The 20987-nt window shown below is 42.4% G+C and overlaps 1 protein-coding gene across 1 annotated transcript in view; it reads right to left on the bottom strand.

Moving 5' to 3' along the window:
• Positions 1–8203: 8203 nt before the first annotated feature.
• Positions 8204–20987, bottom strand: part of AKAP11 (A-kinase anchoring protein 11) — a 47275-nt gene continuing 34491 nt past the window's right edge. Inside the window, exons 8-12 of the mRNA XM_066581681.1 lie at positions 20790–20945; positions 17348–17431; positions 14694–14740; positions 12751–12911; positions 8204–11125 (exon numbers count right to left, since the gene is read on the bottom strand). Coding sequence (XP_066437778.1) covers positions 10991–11125; positions 12751–12911; positions 14694–14740; positions 17348–17431; positions 20790–20945 — 583 coding nt within the window. The 3' untranslated portion in view covers positions 8204–10990. The remainder of the gene's footprint in view (positions 11126–12750; positions 12912–14693; positions 14741–17347; positions 17432–20789; positions 20946–20987) is intronic.

Raw genomic sequence — 20987 nt, 5'->3', positions numbered from 1 at the left:
AGGAGAGCAGTGCATAAACAAATGTTTACTAACCTCAATGAACTGAAGCAACATTGTAAAGACAAGTGGGCCAAAATTCCTTAAGAACGATGTGAAAGGTCACACAGAAAACAATTACTTCAAGTTATTGCTGCTAAAGGTGGTTCTACAAGCACTTGATTCATGGGGTGTACTTAATTTTTCACATACTATTTCTGCATTTGTTCTTGTTTTTGGTAAATAATGACACTGTTTTTTGTAATGTGCTGTTGTTCATCTGAGGTTGTATTTACCTAATTTCAAGACCTTCTATGGACCAGATTTTTTTACACTTTGTCCCAATATATATATAAAACATATCGGGACAAAGTGTAAAAAAATTAGTTATTAGAATTAGTTATTTCGATTTACTTCAACTGCAATTTCCCTTGAACACTCCATGCCTTGGATACTTGAAGAGTCTGAGTAGATTTTTATATACAGATTGTACCATGACAGATCCTCATTTTCTTAATGACCTGAAAATATTGAGGCTTGAAATTTCTCATACATTATGTAGTGGTATAAGTTCTTTGCCTAGCAAAAAGTTAACATATTAGTCATACTGAAATAGATTTTACATAATGTTCCCTTATAATATAAGAGCAGTGAGAAAAATGTATGAGCTACAGAGTCAGAAGAGACCTGCAGTAAACACATCAACACAATGACTTAAGTCTTATATAGGAGAGGATAGCTGAGACTACTTGTGGGATACATATGTCATTATTATCTAGATACTGTGTGGCATTATCGGAGCCTTGTGTGTTATATTTTTCGAGACAGTACACAGTTTGTTTGCCACTGTCCATGTCCTTGTATATCTATGTAAACCCTGAATCAAAGCGAAAGTGGAGGTCCTTTGTAGGTTCACAATATAATAATAATAGTCTTTATATAGCGCCAACATATTCTGCAGTGCTTACAAGACAGGGGGAACAGAAACAAAACCACTGTTACATGTAGTAATCAATTGATGGAAACCGTAGGGGTGAGGGTCCTGCTCCAACGAGCTTACATACTACAAGTAATGGGGTGGTACAGAAGTTAAAGGGGCTGGAGATGTGCACGATATGGCGAGGTGGAGAGTGAGGGATGCTATACACATAGACAATGGTCAGGTTGAGCAGTCTAGTAGCTGAATCAGTGTGACTGCAGGAGTGGTTGACTACGGCTAGCAGGGATTGCAGTCAGTAGGACAGGAAGCATGGTATCAGGTGGAGTACAGAGGGGTTTGGATTAGGAGATATGGTATGCCTCCCTGAAGAGGTGCATTTTCAGAGCACGCCTGAAGTTTTGTGTGTCAGTGATTGCCCAAAAAGTTTGGGGTGGTGCGTTCCAGAGGACTGGTGCTGCTCTGGAGAAGTCTTGGATGCGAGAATGAGAGGTTCGAGTTAAAGGGGCACCTAATCGGATTTCAGAGTGAAGGACATGGGTTGAGTGGTGGATTGAGATGAGGGAAGCAATGTAGGGCAGCGCGGGGCTGTGCAGCTTTGTGGATGAAGGTAATGAGTTTAAATTGAATTGTGTATATGACTTGCACAGGACAGAGGCATGCGAATAGGGTCTGGACAGGAAGATGAGCCTGGCTGCAGCATTCAGGATAGATTGGAGAGGGCAGAGTCTGGCACAGGGAAGGCCAATTAGCAGCAAGTTGCAATAATCAAGCAGAGCGTGGATGACGGCAATAGTGAGCATTTTTAGCATGTCCACTGTGAGAAAAGGGCAAATTCTTGCAATGTTCTTAGGTGCAGGTGACGTGTTCAAGTAAGAGATTAAATGTAGGGGGCAAAAAAAAGATCGGATTCAAATATAACCCCAAGACAGCAGGCCATCAGGAGGTTGTTTGACACTGTACTCAGGGCGGTTTCTGTGGAGTGTAGGGGGCGGAAGCCAGACTGTAGGGGTCAAGAAGAGAGTTTGCTGAGAGAGAGTTTATAAGGCAGGAGCAGACGAGGCATTTTAATAGTTTGGAGATGAATGGAAGATTTGAGATGGGTCGGTAGTTGGCAGCATAGGACGAGTAAAGAGTCGGTCTCTTTAGGGATATGATAGCGTGTTTGAATAAGGAGGGGAAAATGCCAGAAGTCAAAGAGAGGTTGAATATAGTGGAGAGTTGGGCGATAACAGCCAGGAAGAGGGACCGGAAGAGCTGTGAGGGAAGAGGATCGCTAGTGCAGGTGGTGAGGCGAGCAGAGGAAAGCAACCTTGAGACTTCTTCCTCTGTCATTTGTCCGAGTACAGAGTGTGAGCAAGAGCTAAATGCAGTATTGAAGAGACTAGGGTCGGGGGTAGTCTGGGATTGGGAGGCTATTTCTTGACGGATGTCATCGATTTTCTTTTTGAAGTAAGCAGCCACTTGGGCTAGTTTCACTCGGGTGATCGCGATTTTGCCACGAGAAAAAAAAAATCACAGCAAAATTGCATCTTAGTTCTTGTGATTTTTGATTGTTGCATTACGATAGAGAAACATGGCAGATAAACAAAAAATTGCAAAACACAAAACGATAGGATATGCTGTGATTTTTTTCCACTCAACATCGCTAATGGGAAGGAAAGCATTGCAAATCATTCGATGCATAATGTACTTTATTATTGACTCTCGCATCAGGCGAAAAGCACGCAATTTTCTTGCCCGTGTGAAATCACCCTTAGCATTGTTATTTATGATTATTATTGTCCTGATGTCGAGTAGTTACCCATCATTTACCTGGTAGATCAGGTGCTGGCTTATTGCTATTTTACTGTTTGTTTAACTTGATTGTTTTGTGGCATTTTGAGTCTGACTACATATATTGGAGTCTTTCTTACCTTTTTGTCCTTTTTAATTGAAATGATAAGTTTAAAGGAGATGTCCCGCGCCGAAACGGGTTTTTTTTTTTTTTTAACCCCCCCCCCCCCGTTCGGCGCGAGACAACCCCGATGCAGGGGTTAAAAAAACCACCCGCACAGCGCTTACCTGAATCCCGGCGGTCCGGCGTCTTCATACTCACCTGCTGAAGATGGCCGCCGGGATCTTCTACCTTCGTGGACCGCAGCTCTTCTGTGCGGTCCACTGCCGATTCCAGCCTCCTGATTGGCTGGAATCGGCACGTGACGGGGCGGAGCTACACGGAGCCGCTCTCTGGCACGAGCGGCTCCATAGAAGACTGCTGAAGACCCGGACTGCGCAAGCGCGGCTAATTTGGCCATCGGAGGGCGAAAATTAGTCGGCACCATGGAGACGAGGACGCTAGCAACGGAGCAGGTAAGTATAAAACTTTTTATAACTTCTGTATGGCTCATAATTAATGCACAATGTACATTACAAAGTGCATTATTATGGCCATACAGAAGTGTATAGACCCACTTGCTGCCTCGGGACATCTCCTTTAAGTAAATTCTGTGTAGGATTTCATCCTAAACGCAGTACCACAATTATTGTAGGAACATACCATCTGTTTCTGTTTGCATTATTTTTAACAACATTATTTTAGGACAGAAAAATATGTTCTTGTGTGACATTGCTCACGCTGTCCCGTGCAGTGTGACCTGAATGCCAGGAGTCATAAAATGTCCCAAACCACAAGCAGGGCATAGAGTTCTCAGCAGTATAAACTCCAGGTTTCAGTTAATACCTTTTTTTTTTTGTTCAATGTTGTGTTCTTTTTTTATTTGCCTACTGAAATATTTTGTTGATCTGGCAGGATGGACTCCATAATCTTTCTTGGCTTTCTAAATGTGAGGGGCCTTAATGACCTGGTGAAAGTCAGTGAGATTATTTTTTAGAAGCCATAACACTCTTTTCCTATTCTCAAACAGCAATGGTTGAGTTTGCGCTATAGTCAAATCATTCTCTGGTGTTTTAGAGTGGGAGACGACTGTATCAATGCAGAAGCTTGTACTTCCAATTATAGCCTCAAACGCATACTTGAACAGCCACTAACTCCCACATCAGGTATAGCTTGAAAGGCCTTCACACCCCGAAAATACAAGATGTCAGAGTTTAATTTATAATTATGATAAATATGGCCCTCCTCTAGCTAGGTGACACCACCCATATTTTTCCTAGTCTTACCACACATTCCATTAGCAGTTTAGAAGAAGCTGATAAATGACCCAAATGTATTACTAGTAAGTTGAAGAACAGCCTTCAGCCTTTACAGGAGTAGTTTCGAGAATTGATAACAATTGTAAATTTGTCAAATGTTGTCACAGTTTCTATACTGATTTCATCCATTTACAATTTCTTTCATTATACTATTTTAAGACATTGTAGGCCTATTTGGCTCATTGTGTTTTTGAGTAGTAAACATGCCTGAATAGCGAAATTCATTTAGACTAAACAGATTCAAGGTCTATTGTAAGGCAGCTGTTTTTACCAGGATGGTTGCTTGGTTTAATCATGGTTTTGGCAAGCTATGAATTTCGCTTGAGGAGGGTCTATCCTCTATAGTTCCGACAATGGTCCTATGGATTCTGCCTCAGGAAAGGTCAGTTGTTTCTCTGTCCATTTTTATTCCACCCTTGAGGTTTTCAAATAAGTGGATCATTAAGTTCTCAACTACTGTAGGTCACAGCCCTACGCCACCTATACTTTATAAAAATGGCACTTGTTCCGGAATACAGTTTGCAGATTTCTCATTTGGGGTTCTCAAGGCCATCTGTGAATGCCTTACTAACCCAATCTTCTGGTTGTCCTTTGATCAGTTGTAACCCATGTGATTTTAAATTTAGTAGTACATTCAGATACCCTGGCTGATTTTGGTAACATTTTTTATCAGTCCAAGCCGGTACACCATTGTTTCAATAAACTTCATCCTGGCAATGATCTATTGGTGTTTAAGAAAAGAATTTAGCCTTGCCCTAGAAATCTGTGTTGAAGCTTGTGTCATGACTATGTTATATAATGCTATGCCCCCACTTAAGATGTAGTTTGTGATTAGGACTTCTATTTAGATATATAATACATGGACAGCTCAAGTCCGGCAGAGCAGTAGATGCTCTTACAGAGTTTCTCTGTTCTGGCTCAGAGGAGGGGGATCCTAATAAGTCATACGGATAGGGGTTGCCTTCGTGAGAAAACTCCTTTAAACCCAACAAGCTGCAGCTATAGTTGCAGTACTAATTCGCCCAACCTCTACATGTAAACAAGAATGTTTTTACTTATTGACTGGATTCGGGATTTTAAAAAGTGAGACATTGATGTGCAAAGTATATCAGATGTACAATTTTGAATACATTTGATTAAACGAGTTACATAAGACTGTGAAACCCTTTTAATAAATTATGGGTAAGATGTAATGCCTTTGCACAGGTAAACAAGGTATCGCCACGTCAGCAGATCTGGGTGCTTGGATAAACATTTTAAGCTGCGGTTATACCTCTAAACTCGCTATTAATGATGAGTATGTGTTATAACACTCTCAGTTTCCAGTCTATGGGGAACTGGTGAAAGTTTTCTATATGGTAACAGAATGCAAATAAGCAAGGCATGCAAGGAAACCAGACTGACGGGTCTCCCACATATATGTGTACGATGAATCATTATTACTTCTGCTTATGACATGTTACAGGAGAAAGTCACTCACATTGTTGAGGATTTATTGTAAACATATTATTTTCTCTGAAGCAGCAGTCTGATTTCTTGATAAAACAGCAGACAGGCTGGCACATGGAAATATAGAGCACAAGTTCTGGAAATACATATGTACTGGAAGCACCATTTTCTTTAAGAGGCTTATTTTGCTTCTTTATTTTACACTGTGGTATACCTTTTTCTAATTTGTAATAAACATCAATGGCGGACATGGGACAGCTGCATGCAGGTTTTTCTTTTTTGGGGGGGTGGGGGGGGAGGGGGTGCAGTGTTGTAGTGAGGGAGTCATACATCCCACCTTCTTCAACGTCTTACTTGAAGATTTCCAGCTACACTACAGGTGTAATTCTCCTGCTGTCGCTACAGTAATGGCTTACTCCTCCTAATAGTCATAGCAGAGTCTCCCCCTTCACCAGTAGTCACAGGGCTTTGATCAATTTTCAGACCGGACAAGAAGCAAAATAATAATAAAACCGCTCTTTGCTGGTTAGAAAACACAACAGCTTTACAATAATACCTTTATTAATATATACATTTTGTGCAAAAGTACACGCAGAATATGCAACAACTGTTAATATACTGCACATATCAGTGTTAAGAGACAGCAATTGATGTAAGGCTCTTGAAAAACAAGGGACGTTTACCAAAGACATGTATCTGAAAGTTTTTGATGAGCATTTTCTCTCACAGGTTAAAATGTGGTAACTAAAGAGGAAAAAAAAACTGAAAAAAAAGTGTAAAGCACCTTTCTGGAAACGGACATCAGTAAGCTTATTTTTTGCATGTGTGGCAATTACCTGATAGTTTTTCTCACTGTTGGTTTAGTAGTCTATACTTTACAATGAGTTTGTCTTTACTACAATAGAAGAAATCAGCTCCCCATACTCAGACTTCCTAGTGCCCATGGCGGGCCCATTCACGCAGGACAGAATATTCCGCAGTAGCGTTGTGGGATGTGCCTTCCTGCAGAATATTCGGCCCTAAATCTGTACTGCCAACGAGTGGATTTTGGAGTGGAAATGAAAATAGCAGCATTCTGCATCAAAATCCGCAGTAAGCAGATTTTGTTGCAGAATTCAGGGATGGCATATTCTGCAATGCTGTTGTGGAAAATTCCATCAAGCTTGCAAGATCCCAGATGGGCTTGTGCTCATACACAGCAGCCAACCTATATAGGCAGATCTTCAGTGTGGAGAGCAAGTAGCAGCCTGAATAAATGATGCGATAAGCAAAGTGTTCAATTTCCCTCGGAGTAGGTGTAGTCACTGATACTATAGGCCCATTTAGACACAAGGATTGTCGCTCAAAATTCGCTCAAAAGCCATTTTTGAGCAATAATCGTTGTGTGTAACTGCACTGACATTGTGCAGTATAATTAAGCTGTCGCTGATCGTTGTTTTTCAGCATGCTGAAAGATCAGCGATCAGTTATTAGGAATTCACAGCGGGATACAGCTGATACTATTGTTTCAGCTGTATCCCGCTCCCTGAACACAGGGCGGGGTATGAAGAACAGAGCAGTCCAGCTGTGTTCTTCATACTCCATACGGTGTGCACAACTGTATACCAGCTGAGTGCTCCGTTAACAGTCAGGGTATGAAGAACACAGGGCTCCAGCTGTGTTCTGCATACCCCGCTCGGAGCCCTCGGCTGTATAATAGCCGGGCGCTCCGAGCAGAGAACAGCTGGATGCAGAAGACAAGCGGCCCTGCTTGTCTTCTGCATCCCCCGCTCAGAGCGCAAGGTGATCGCTCAACGTTTGAGTGATCACCTTGCGCTGTAAATGCACACAACCATTATCGCTCACAAGACATTTTTTTGAGCGATAGTTGCTGTGTCTAAACGGGCCTTTAGAGTCCTTTTACACAGAGCGAGAAATCGTTCAAAAGAGCAACCGATGACGAGGTTCACTCGTTCAGACAATACGGTCTTCATTTGCTTAAGCGTTCAGTCATTCACATTCTTTGGTACAGTGAATGTGAACAATCGCTGTTTACACGTTACAAGCAAATGATTTTTATGCCTGCATAAAAAGTATAACAAAGATAAGCGAATTAATAATCGTTAGTCATTCAATTGTCGGCCATGTTTACACCGAGCGATTATTGTTCAAATTCGCACAAATGACTTTTTATGAACGATAATTGTTCTGCACAAAAGGACCGTGACCGCCAAAATTGTTCAGACGTAAATATATATAATTGGCCTTTTCGAAAATAGAAAAAGCAAATGGGAGATACTTACCCGATATCTTTCTACACAGAACATGTCAGCTCACATTTTTTTCTTTCAATATCCACAGTGTAGGTTGGTTGGATATCACAAATATACATCAGGTGGCGCCATTTTTAGTACAGGACTATTGCGCAGGGTCTTCATTAGCAGCACTTGTGTGCAAGATGGAAAGGTAATTAATAGAGATGAGCGAACGTACTCCTTTCGAGTAATTACTCGATCGAGCACCGCGATTTTCGAGTACTTCCGTACTCGGGTGAAAAGATTCGGGGGGCGGCGTGGCGGAGCGGGGGGTAGCAGCGGGGAACAGGGGGGAGCCCTCTCTCTCTCCCTCTCCCCCCCCCCCCACTCCCCGCTGCAACCCCCCACTCACCCACGGCGCCCCTCGAATCTTTTCACCCAAATACGGAAGTACTCGAAAATCGCAGTACTCAGGCGGAAAAGGGGCGTGGCCGAGTAGGTTCGCTCATCTCTAGTAATTAATCGTCCTCAATTACCGGAGCCCTGAATGATATCGTGTAGTTGGTTGTGACATCCCTGTTGTAGTGATGCTACAGAGATGAATTCAAGCTTAAGACGGCCAGAGACATTCCGCTGATGCATTTTGTTGATTTCCACAGGATCAGCTGGCAGTCTCTAGCATAGCGCTTCTAAGCTTATTTCTACCGGGGTCCCACCTGTTTGAATACGACGACAACCGTGTCCTTATCAAAATAAAAAGTGTTCCTAAAACCAATATAGTATTAAAAATGAGGGGAAAAAAGTGCATTATTTTGCTGGTGCGGCCAGAGAAAGGGATGAAACAACATGGCGGCTCTCTTCCACAAACCAGCACCGCACCCGTCTATTGATTGTGTGTTGAGACTCAGCCAAATTCACTTCAATGGAGTTGAGACGCAATAACTCGCACATCTTATGAAAACGTATGTTGCTATTTTTGTATGAAAGCAGTTTTACGGATCCTGTTATATCCCTCGGGATGCCGACACCCATACTGGAAGATTCTGCAAAACACTGCTGAAGACTTCAACCAAAATCCACATCTAACATGCAAAATTATGGTGTCGATTTTAACAGTGGAATATTCTGCAGCGCAGTGCTGAATGTTCCAGTGTGTGAGAGTGTTTTAACCCTTTCTAATCCAATTTCTATCCTGGTTTTCCTATGGGGCTTACTAATTTTCTGCTGTTATACAATGACGCTATATGCTAGCTAAAGCCAGTACTGCATGAGGTGACACGTTGGATAGGCTCCGACAGCAGAGAGGCTGGCAATATACAGTAAGAGAACCCCAACGGATGTCTTCCAACATCGGAGCTGCACAGCCTTAAATCATAATGTCTTCAGAGGTCATACAGTGGATTGGAAAGTGTTATGGCCGCTCTCACACTGGTGCTTTTTACCGCAGCGTTTCAATGGCGCCTCGCAGACCTGAACATGACATTTTGAACGTTGCGATTTTCGAGTGTTGGCTGCTCTATTTTTGTGCATTTTCGCGTTTAATGCAACCCATCACAATGATAGAGTGCGTTAAAACATGGCGATCAAAATAGTGTTTGAAACGCAGGTGTGTGTTAGAGTGGCCTTAAAAATCACTTCCCCAAAAACCTGCTCCAGCTCTACTTAAATTTGGCCTGTGAGACCTACCTTAGGGCTCATGCACACGAGTATAGGTGCAGATAAGCTTGTGATAGTGTGACATAATTGCGCTGTGAAGGCTGCACTATCGCGGATGTATTAGTGCATTTTACTGTACTTTTCTGTGCGGCCAGGCACATTCACATTGGCGCAGGACACACCCACGTCATGATTAAACAGGCTGTGCAGTCTAATTAGTCTAGGGTGTTCTAGATTTCCCCATGAAATCATGCAGCTCAGTGCACGCCTTGGGTGTGCAGATCGGATGCGCATTTGTGCAGCTCTATAGACTCCTATGTTGCCTTGAATGTGCAAAAGCGGACAAAAACAGCATGTCGCTTTTTTTTTTTTTGTGCAAAAAAATGCATAATGTAAGAGACCCCATTAAAATGAATGGGTTCTATTCTCAGTGGTTTGTGTGAGCAAATTTGCATGCGCAAATGTGCCTGTCTGCAGAAGCCTTTACAGGTTGAGAAGCACTGATTTAAGGGTGAGTTCACACATCACAGAATTTCAGGCTCGGATTTCACACTGAAACGTCCCAGCAAGTTGCAGTGCAACGTAAGTGAATTGGGTTTTACCAAACCATGCACTTAGCACATGTTTGCACTGCGGAATTAGATGCAGAATTCTCCACGATGAATTACACCCCTTTAATGCGGATCTGTGCACATAACTTGCCCTGTCAATGGGCAAAATCCGTATGTGGAATTCCAATGCGGAAAATTGCATTGAAGCATGGAAGCAGCGACATGTCACTTCCACAGTGGAATAGAGTGACTATGCGGATTTTGAAATCCCCAACTTGCTCTACTTGTTGCAGGATTTTCATGGCTTCTGTCCATCTGGAATTAAATAAGGTTGCTTCTCATCTTACAGACACTCTTTCGCAGCTGCTCATCCGTCCTCCATACCTTCGTGCAAACAGTCAGGTCAGAACCAAGAAGTGATGTGACAACTAAGGGCTGACCCTAACAGCCAGGTGACTACTTAACATTTACAATACTTTCCCATGTTAGTTTGTGTCAGTTCTGATGCCCGTTCTGCTGCTGAGTCAGTTTTGTGATAAAGCTGTGAATAGAGTTATGTGATACAAATCAAATACATTACATTGTAGAAAGAAGTGCTGAGAAATGATACAATCACGTGTCTCACAATGTCTGTGTGCTGTGCAAGTGATAACGTAGCAGTCTAACTTCACTTGGTGTGACTTTAAAGTTTGTGTAAAAAAAAAATAATCTAGAAGCAATCGTCAGATACAGATATGTGACACAAGAACAGCGTCCTCAAACCGATACAAGTGCTATAGAAACGTCTCTTCACTTTATGCCAAGAACACTACAGGTACTCAAAATCAAGATGTCTTGGTACTGACCACATAGATATGCTTCATGTATAGAAGGAGAGGTTTGGACATACAGATACAGTATTTCACAATGCAAAGCTACAGTATAGTAACTGAAGTTAAAATAACCAATTTGCAGATCGATTCACATCTGTCCCTCCAGAAATAAAGTGCCTGTTAACAATATTCCAGAAGCCAGCCATACAGAGGACTGGGTATATCGGAGGACGTAGCCGACGTGTCACAGTAGTGTAGTACAGCTTGCAAGAGGTCACCAATTTTCCAGCCTTTTTCTCGAATGTGTCTGAAAAGCTGCAAGAAGAAATATTGGAATGATTTCACAACTGGATCCCAGCCATGAAAATCCATCTTATACTCAACGTCAGGCTAACCTAGGTCTTCTCCTCGACAGAATGTGTGTTTTAATGGACAAGATAAATATTTTGACATAGAAGCCCTAACAATCTAGTGGTTTGTGGGTTTAAAAAAAAAAAAATAGGGTAAAAACAGGAAATTTTGCAGAAGGTAGTAATAGGTTTGTTACCGCACCCTAATACCACACATAGTAACCCAAGCCTAATTATTGATGTGGATTTTCCTATTGTGGCAGAAAGTGGTTTTTGTGGGCACAGCTCCGCCTTAAACCAAAATATCTTGTATATTTTGGAATTAGTATTTCACATACTGTGCGTTGCCTGCAAGCAATATCATCTAATAATGTTTTATGTTCTTGTAATAAGCCCGGTTTACGTTCACTACCCATAAAAGGGTTGTGTAGCAGAGCCGAGTCTGGCACTACGCAATTTGTTGTGCATCACAAAAATTCAGATACGGGTACAGTAACGTAGTAGGTTTCAAAGGAAAAAAAAAAACACAGAAAACACATTGTGAAATCACAAAAAAGCTGATTTCACACTACTTGGTGGTTGCGTCTTGAGTTTCGATCTCCATGGAATAAACTGCATGGGGACGGAAAGCAGGACGGCACCGGAGGGTAGAATATGTGAGTTGGTCTCCGTCTCACAGTTACTATCCCTGTAATAGAGTAAATGGCAGCATATGCGGATGTAAATAGTGCAAAAAAGTCCTTTATTGCCCCATCACATGAAAAGCGACGTTTCGGCCGTGATGGCCTTCCTCAAGCTCAGTTACTATCCCTGTCAGGTGTTTACACGGGATAGAAAACTGCTGAGCACAGCGTTTTTCTATCCTGGGTAAAGCCTGACCGGAACTGAAACCAAAGAGGTCTCTGCCTCACATTCACAGTCCCGTTCTGGTTTCTGAACCCCATGCAGTTTTCTGCACGGAGGACAGAACCAGCGCTGGTTTCACAAAAAGTAATATGAAACCAGGCCAAGAGTTGAAGCATGTCTGAGTTTGTAATTCTGCACATCTGTATGTGTAGAGAAGGGCCAGTAAAATGTAGGGTCAGAAATTAGGTAAAGATTACATGAGAAATGTTTTTGACCATCAACCATGACATGCCATAGTCTACACATAAGTATATGTATGTTGGGTCTCATGACTCTAAAAGCTATAGAGGAATTTGTAAAAAAAATGGCAGAAAAGATCTATTTGTAGAATTGCACTTGTGATCCACTCTGACCAAATGTACAAGTCTGAATTTAATTCACTGCCCCTGGTACATGCCTGAATAGGAAGACAATGTATCAGATTGTAAGTTGACTTTCTACGAGTGGTTCAACCTCTGCTGATGGTTTGAGTGGATGGCTACCCATGTGAGAGACACTTGTAGGGTATTAATGAAACTGGCTAGGCACAGAAGAGCAGATATACTCTACAGTCAATGTTTATGCTCTACACAGCATCTAATGTATGGATAAATCCAGCAAATAAGTGCGAGTTCCTCCTCTACATCATGGTTTTCAGAAAAAGTCTACTGTACCCAGTAATAAAGGCTGCATATAGCAACTTACAGGCAATAGGTCTTGCTTGGTATGGTCGAGAAAGTGGATCTCAGAAATGCCAGACTCTGAGGCAGCGATCCACTGTAGCATTGTCCTGAGCTGTGACTCCACCGTGCTTTGTCCCATGTCCACATTCCTGATGTGTAGGATCTTGCACTGCCTGCTTACAGCTAGAACACAATTACAGAGACGATTTGTATATACACAAAAGTAATCAATCAGTTTAACACTCCTTTAGCAAAGTGGCTATTTGAAAAAACAATTCTGGTTGTCCATTATATTCCATTTTTTCCCCCATCATTCTACATATCTGTCAAAATGATCATAAATCCAAAGCAAGTTGGCCAATAATAAGAAAAACTATATGAAATTAGTAGCTGTGCTGGAAGTAAATTACTAAAGGACTTTTCATAGCGCTCGATCATTGGGAAAGAATAGGGATGAGCGAGTATACTCGCTAAGGCACTACTCGCTCGAGTAATGTGCCTTAGCCGAGTATCTCCCCGCTCGTCCCGAAAGATTTGGGTGCCGCCGCGGGGCGGGGAGCTGTGGGGGAGAGCAGGGAGGAACGGAGGGGAGATCTCTTTCTCCCTCTCTCCCGCCCGCTCTGCCCCGCTCCCCGCCGCAACTCACCTGTCAGCTGCGGCGGCCCCCGAATCTTTAGAGACGAGCGGGGAGATACTCGGCTAAGGCACATTACTCGAGCGAGTAGTGCCTTAGCGAGTATACTCGCTCATCTCTAGGAAAGAACGTTCTTCAAAACGTTCTTTCGCCCAGTCAGTAGGTCATGTAAAACCAGCGAGCAAACAATCATCGCCTCGCTGAGATGAGCATAGAAGTGTGTTTACTGGTCGGCCTTACATCTCCCTACAGGCAATCAATGAGAGATCGATGGTGATGAACGATTGTACAGATCTCGGTGATTTGCACTTGTCTACCAAAGCAAGTTGCTCTGTCTAAAAGGACCCTAACTTTTGTGGAGGAACAGTCTAAACTTTGACTCCTCTAAGGCTGCTCTCACACAGGCGCTTTTTTCCGCATCTACAGCGGTGTTTAGAACGCTGCGGGATAACGCTCCCATTCATTTCAATGGGAACCTCAAAGACGTGCGCTTGATCGCAGCGTTTTTCACCACCACAATTTTCAGGCAGAGTCTGTTCTATTATTTGTGTTTGCCGCACCTCAATGATGAAGTGTGCTAAACCCCACTGTTAGCCTTAGGGAGTTGCGGCCAAAAACGTAAGTAAAATCGCGGCGCTTTGCCACGCTGCTGTGTGAGAGTGGCCTTAAGAACCCCGAACCCTTTTGTGTGATGCTAATGGAAACCACCTACAGACCTAAAAGATCACTTACAGTCTAGTTTTACACAGTTTTTTTCTAAAATGTCACTGGAGTTTTTGTTGCAGTTTTTTTGAGCCAAAGTCAGACCACGATATAAAGACTATGAAGAATGACTTCTATTACTTCCTGCAGGATCTAATCTAGGGAGGCGCTGGCAGCCTCTATGACAAACCGACAAGTACATTCTTTTTACATTATGGCAAAACGTACACCATATTCAAGGGCGTAGAGGTACAAAATTATCGAACTCACAGGTTTTTATCACTATTTTATGCACACTATATTTATAGCATTTCCTTCTGTGCTCCAGCTTACTGGTTTCCAGCAGACCCAAGTAGTCCAGCTCTGTTATCCCTATTTGCAGTCTACTTAATGGAATTTATGTATGCCAAGTTGTTGAGGTCTTTTTTTAATTTTCCCCACGATCAAGCTAAGTATTCTACATTGACATTGTATGTTGCTTTAGTTGGATTCTGTAATCTCCATAGTGTATAACCAAACTACAGTGGGCAGTCCCTCCAACTTCTATCATGGTTTCTTGCATCAGAAACTCAGATGTCAGAGGCAGTATATATGCTGATTGTAATAGTATGTACTACAACATAAATTACCTTCTGCAGATACTTTGGGGTCTTCATCTTTATCTTCTGTGCCATCACTAAGTTTCAGGAAGCAAAAAATGATTAACTGATCAAAAATATCTGACAAAATCAGTTTCAACAAGTTACTCATGCAAAATCGTCAATTTAAAAACAAAACACAAAACAAGTGAAGCGGATCAGGTTTCAAGATCCATCCCAGTCTCAACTTCTGCATTACTAATAGCTCCAGAATAGGTATTAATTCTAAAGAGAAGTCACTGAATAACTTCTACCCGAAGGTGAGCACAGCCCATGTAGTGAGGACATTGGAAGTGTACCAATAAAGTATAACACACTGACTCCCATTGTGAAACTAATGCCCACCAAATGGTAAGTGAGGTCTGCACAATCCGCTCGTATTGAAAACACGTTTGACTAAAATGTAGTCCCTTTGAGTGATTAGTAGCCAACATTAACACTGGATCTTTGAAGTTTGACTAACCTGAAGAGACAAAGGCCCAATGTCCACGGGCGGATTTGATTTGCAAAATATGCGTGTGGCACCCACTCATGAGAGCCGCAAATCAAGCTGTCCATAAGGAAACACTGGACGTTCGCACTTCATTTAATACCTGCGGATTTGTTTTTATTTGATTTGCGGATGCAACGCGCGGATAATAAATCGCAGCATGCTCCACTTTACCACGGATCACGTGTAGATGTGGCTCTATTCATCTCTATGGGAGCTTACAATCTGCTGTGCATCCATGGAAATGAGGCCTTAGGCTGGCTATACACGAGCGATATTTCATAGAGTGATCCGCGGCGATAAATCGCACGCGGATTAGGTTTGAAACGCTTTCCATAGGATAACTATGGAAAACGCCGTCCCGATGTACACAAGTGGGAAATCCATACCGATTTTCCGCTCGCGTGTAAAAATCACAGCATGCGATTACCTAGCATTATGATAGGTTCTCCTGGAAAAAATGCAGTGACTTCAGTGTTCTCCCGTGGCGGCAAAAATCTGCGGCATTAAAGCGCAACACCCGTGGACGGGCAGCCTTAATGTTCAAATTAAGTTAGACCTAACATTAAGTGCGGTTATGTTTTTTAATATTTCATGGAGTAGATAGTACACAGGTATGTGGCTATTTAGTCTACAAGCGGTTATTGCCACTCCAGCTATGAATACGGACCCTAGTGGGTCAGAAGCGTGTGAGCGGAGCGGTTATATTTTTGGTCACCAATATCGCTGTTTACAAAGTTCAAAGGGGTCGTCCCATGAAAAATATTATTTATAGTTATATCCAACCTATAACTATCAGTAGTTTTTGTATTTATACTAATTGGTCCCGATTACCTAGGGGACGGAAACATTTTTTTCCTTTTAATTTTAGAAAAGTTCCACCTGCTGTTTCTATTGAAGAGCCTCTCTGCATCCCGGCATCTCAGTAAATGTTCCAAGGTGCTCGGCCTTGTTTCTATGCAGGGGAGCAGACAAGTAGAACAATGACAGCGGCAGACACAAGGTAGCGCACCTGGTCGGCTAGGTACTTCTTTATTGCTCCATTGCACACCTTGTTCCTGATATACTACTACTTGTCCAGCAAGATCTCTGTGGTGTAATATTATGTTATATATTTGTACTGGTTATTTTGAAAATATTTCAATAAAATTTTAAAAAAAAATAAAAAAAAATGGCACCACTTGGTGATTCTCTTTCTAGCATTATTTCTAGAATACTTGGGGGTAGAAACCTTTTTAATACCTGTAAATACAAAAACTGTTAATCATTACTGGCCAGATGTAACAATAACCAATACTGTATGTGGCACATCCCCTGTAAGGGTACAGGCGCATGCATGGCAGTTCTGAATAAAATACATCCCATTCATTTGAATGGGTCTGTGCACTGAATGGGTTTGTACTCGGAGGGACTACCGGTCACACTAGTGACAGGCCGTAGTGCGGTGTATTATGTAAGTGATCAAGTGATGTCCAAGGCCCCTTGTGGAAGTAATAAATGTTCTAAATCCAATTTCCAATAAAGTGTCATAAAAAGACTGAAGTTTTAATATATCCATGTTTTTCCTTACATTTTTTCTTAGTTAGAAATTGGTTAATCCTGCCCCCCTCCAAAAACGAGCCCTCATACAGCTCCGTTGTTGTGGCTCTTGGAATGTGGTGATATAAATAAAAAAAAACCAAACAAACAAACAAAACACGTTAACCCCCCCCCCCCCCCCCACCCATATAAATTTAGTATTGTTGCCCTGTGATTCAGTGCTTGCTCACATGTGGGTAACATGTAACCACTTACAGCCAATCACCGGCCACAGTGACCACCGTTCGGTGATGGCAGCCATGAGTGCGTCACACGATTGCTTTGCTTCCTGATTGGATACGGCAGTACAAAACGTCATTGTTGCCAGCGTGTAAATAAATAGTGAGCGCTAGATCGCTGAGGGTCACGAGAAGAGAACACTGCGGCGTACATCAATGCCCACCAGCAATACACATGTTTATTCTAGAAGCAGACTATGGGATAATTAGCTACTAAGAGGAAAGCATGCACACTATTCCCCAGGAGAGAGGACACATGCACCAGATACCAGGAGGAGGAGATTTCATGCATATTCCAGAAAGCAAGAACCTATTTGCATGCTTCTAACTAAACCAACCTGTCCGATGGTGGGAAGGATAAATTCTCTTCACAAATGTCTCCCTCCAATCCCAGACTGCTCCAGCTACTGCTGTTACCATTACTACCAGGAGAAGACAATATTGGCTCAATCATAGGTTCGATGCAAAACACACAAATCACAAAGTGCAGCAACAGTGTATTTATTTAAAGCACCGACAATAAAATGAACGCTTAAAGCAGCCTTCAATTCCGGATGTAAGTACCTACCCGGGAGGATGACCTGCTAGCTATTAAGGAGATGTTAGGACAGAGCTGTGATCTGTGACTATGGTTTAGCTACTGTGCCCAATCTGAGGTAGTCAGAGACACACCCCCTGTCACATCATTGGTTCAGGAAGTCCTCTCTGAAAATAGTTTTTATTTTATCAGCCATAAACATTTTTTTTTTACTTTTCTGTTTTTTGGGGAATCAATCAAAGCAATTCTGATGTTTTTTTGCTTGTTTTGCTTTCACAGTAATGACCATGAGTTAAATAAAGGGTAAACTTTATGGGTCATTATAATGATAGCTCAATCATATCTGTATGTTCATAACACTTTAACAAAAGAAAAACACATTATAATGAAGTTATTATAATAAACTTTGTTAAAATGTATCGGATTATTTTTGGTTACTTAGACCCCAACATATATCATTCCTCAGTGGGGGCACGCACACTTCATAGCGGCTGCGGGTCTGAAGGCCATTTTGCAGATGTGATTGCAACTAACAGCACCTCCTTTCAAACTATTTCTGGATACATTGGCGTTTCTATTCCAAATGGACTGGGCTGAATCATCACTTTTTTAACGAGAGAATGGAACAATCCTTTTTCATGACCTGGGGGAGCGTTATCCAAATGCTGCCACATGGAATTAGGGACAGGGTCAAAAATTGCTTCTATTATACATGCTTGTTTCAGGAAGAACTGGGATTAGGGGAATCACCCCTTTAGGGAGTTCTAAATATTCGTCTGTGGCTAGGGGGGGGGGGGGGAGGGGGATTCCACATCTACCTACCATACCTCCAACCTTAACCTGAGCCTTAACCAGATTACTGAACCAGCTACAAGCATCTTTATTATATCATTCCTGATCCAACCAACCGCACAAAGCGACAACAAGCATGGATATTACCATAATCTTATAGAGGCAACTATCTTAACTTCATATGTTATATATTGATGGAGATCTTGGAAAAGTTTAATAAAAATATACAAAAAAAAATATTGGATTATTTCTTAATCTCAATAGGCAATTCAATCATTTCATGGCTACTATGGTATATTCAGTATAACTGATCGTTACTGCCAGTCCATAATAAACAGATAGGCAATTACACCTAATAGGTATATAGCTATGGCAGGATTGGAGGCCTTTAGTAGACCCCCGGCTGCCGTAACGACTCATCAGGACCCTACAATCATGCTGATGAACAGCCTGCTCCCTTTGTTAAGATCCTTAGATGCTGAGGTCATTATAAAGCTTTCAAAATGGCTGGGATAAAAGTGACCTCTGATCCTGGTCATTGCAGTGGGGTTTGTTGTATATTACAGCCTGTACCCTGCTGCTAATGGCACAGGGACAGTCTCTAGTCTGCATCATTCATGCAACTGCACGCCATGGTACGGAATGTTAGCCCAAACCATTATGTTGCAGAGTGGAAACAGGTTTAATTAAAGGGGTTGTCTCGCGAAAGCAAGTGGGGTTATACACTTCTGTATGGCCATATTAATGCACTTTGTAATGTACATCGTGTATTAAATATGAGCCATACAGAAGTTATTCACTTACCTGCTCCGTTGCTAGCGTCCCCGTCTCCATGGTGCCGTCTAATTCCGATGTCTTCTGGCGTTTTTAGACGCGCTTGCGCTGTGCGGTCTTCTGCCTGGTGAATGGGGCCGCTCGTGCCGGAGAGCTGGTCACTGCATCGTCATCGTAGCTCCGCCCCGTCACGTGTGCCGATTCCAGCCAATCAGGAGGCTGGAATCGGCAATGGAACGCACAGAGCCCATGGTGCACCATGGGAGAAGACCCGCGGTGCACCATGGGAGAAAACCGCAGTGCATCCCTGGGAAAGGACCGGCGGCCATCTTAGGGAGAAGATTTTTTAAACTCCTTATTTCGTCGGATCGGTGAGTAGCAAGCGGTTTAAAAACCGCTTTAATTTGCCATTTTATGCCAGGGGGGGTGACAGGGGGAATGGGGTAATTTAAAATGTTGATGCTTGCCGCGAGACAACCCCTTTAATTATATTGTAGCTTAACCTAAAAGATAAATTTGAACTAATGTCTTGTGTTTCCTCTTGTGCAATGCACTACAGGGGTGAATGATGTCTTATAGGCCGGACAATGCTCCCTGGAAGAAAGCCATGCAAATGAGCTATGGGATAATCCATCTCAGCTCCACCTACTGGAAGAGTAGATAGCCTATGAGTCAATATCAGACCTTTATCAAGCATTGCAAATGGGCTTTATGATTTAAGCAAATAAAATATTTCTAGTAGAGCATTATAAAATGCACATTTTTCTGATAGACTCTGTATTAATTCCTAATTGTTTTCAAGATCTCTGAATAAAGTGACCCTGTCACCAGATTTATACTACCCGAACCACCGGCAGCATAAAACCTGGGACAGATATACTCATTTGGTACATATAGATTTCATTCTGACATATTTAGAGGTTTGATATGGCGCTCAGGTCTCTGAGCTTTTGAGTCAAAGAGGCCAAGCTCTCCCTGCCCGCATCCTCAGGACAGCCGCTCTTCCTACCTGTGTATAGGCCTGGTGCGGACCACCTTTTTGACATGGAGTTCCAAGGATGCTTTTTTCTGAAATGCAGCAGAATTTCCGAATAAAACATATTAGCCAAATGGGCATATCTGCCCCAAGTTCATTCTGCCCCTGGGTTTGGCAGCATGAATCTGGTGACTGGTTCACTTCAAACAACAGGCTTCACGGTTTACTTCCTGAGGAAAATCTGCTCTGGTCAGGTTATTATCATGGTTAGTATAAGAGAGAATGCTAACAAAAATGGTGCCCCTTGGAATAGCAGCTGTACTACCACCCGGATATCATTCATCATTATGTTCTGTGGTATGGGTCGCTTGAGCTCAAATTATTTTGCTGCTGATCAGTGAAAACCATTCAGTTTGCCAGTTGTAGTATTACAGTCCAGAGCCGCACCATGCAGATCAGAAACCTCCCAGCACTCCTAATTGGTCCAATGTAAAAAGTAGTCCTTACACCAGGCATTGTGAAAACGGTCTTCCAATAGAATGCAGCTCTGGACTATAATACAGGCAACAACTAGTATCAGCACATGATTCGTAATGCTGCCACTCTCTCTTTTGCAGATTATACCTACATATAATGATGTACAACAGGTGAATACACCTTTTACAAATGTTATACCCCCCATATGGGGAATGTCACTTACCTGTCACTAAGATGAAGAAAACTGCTGCATTCATCTTGGTGTTCATCTTCAAAGCTCAGATTTGACCAGCTGCCGGTGCTGTCATCACCCACACTGGCACTGGTATGCTGACTCGTCACCGAGTCCACCGACTGGAAGCCATCTTTGCCAATAGAACTAAGCACAGGCATATAGGAGAGTTTAATTATACAAATCCAA

The sequence above is a fragment of the Eleutherodactylus coqui genome, chromosome 1 (assembly GCF_035609145.1).
Source record: "Eleutherodactylus coqui strain aEleCoq1 chromosome 1, aEleCoq1.hap1, whole genome shotgun sequence".
Classification (NCBI taxonomy): domain Eukaryota; kingdom Metazoa; phylum Chordata; class Amphibia; order Anura; family Eleutherodactylidae; genus Eleutherodactylus; species Eleutherodactylus coqui.
The sequence above is the reverse complement of the archived record's forward strand: the minus strand, read 5'-3'. Positions and strand labels throughout refer to the sequence as shown.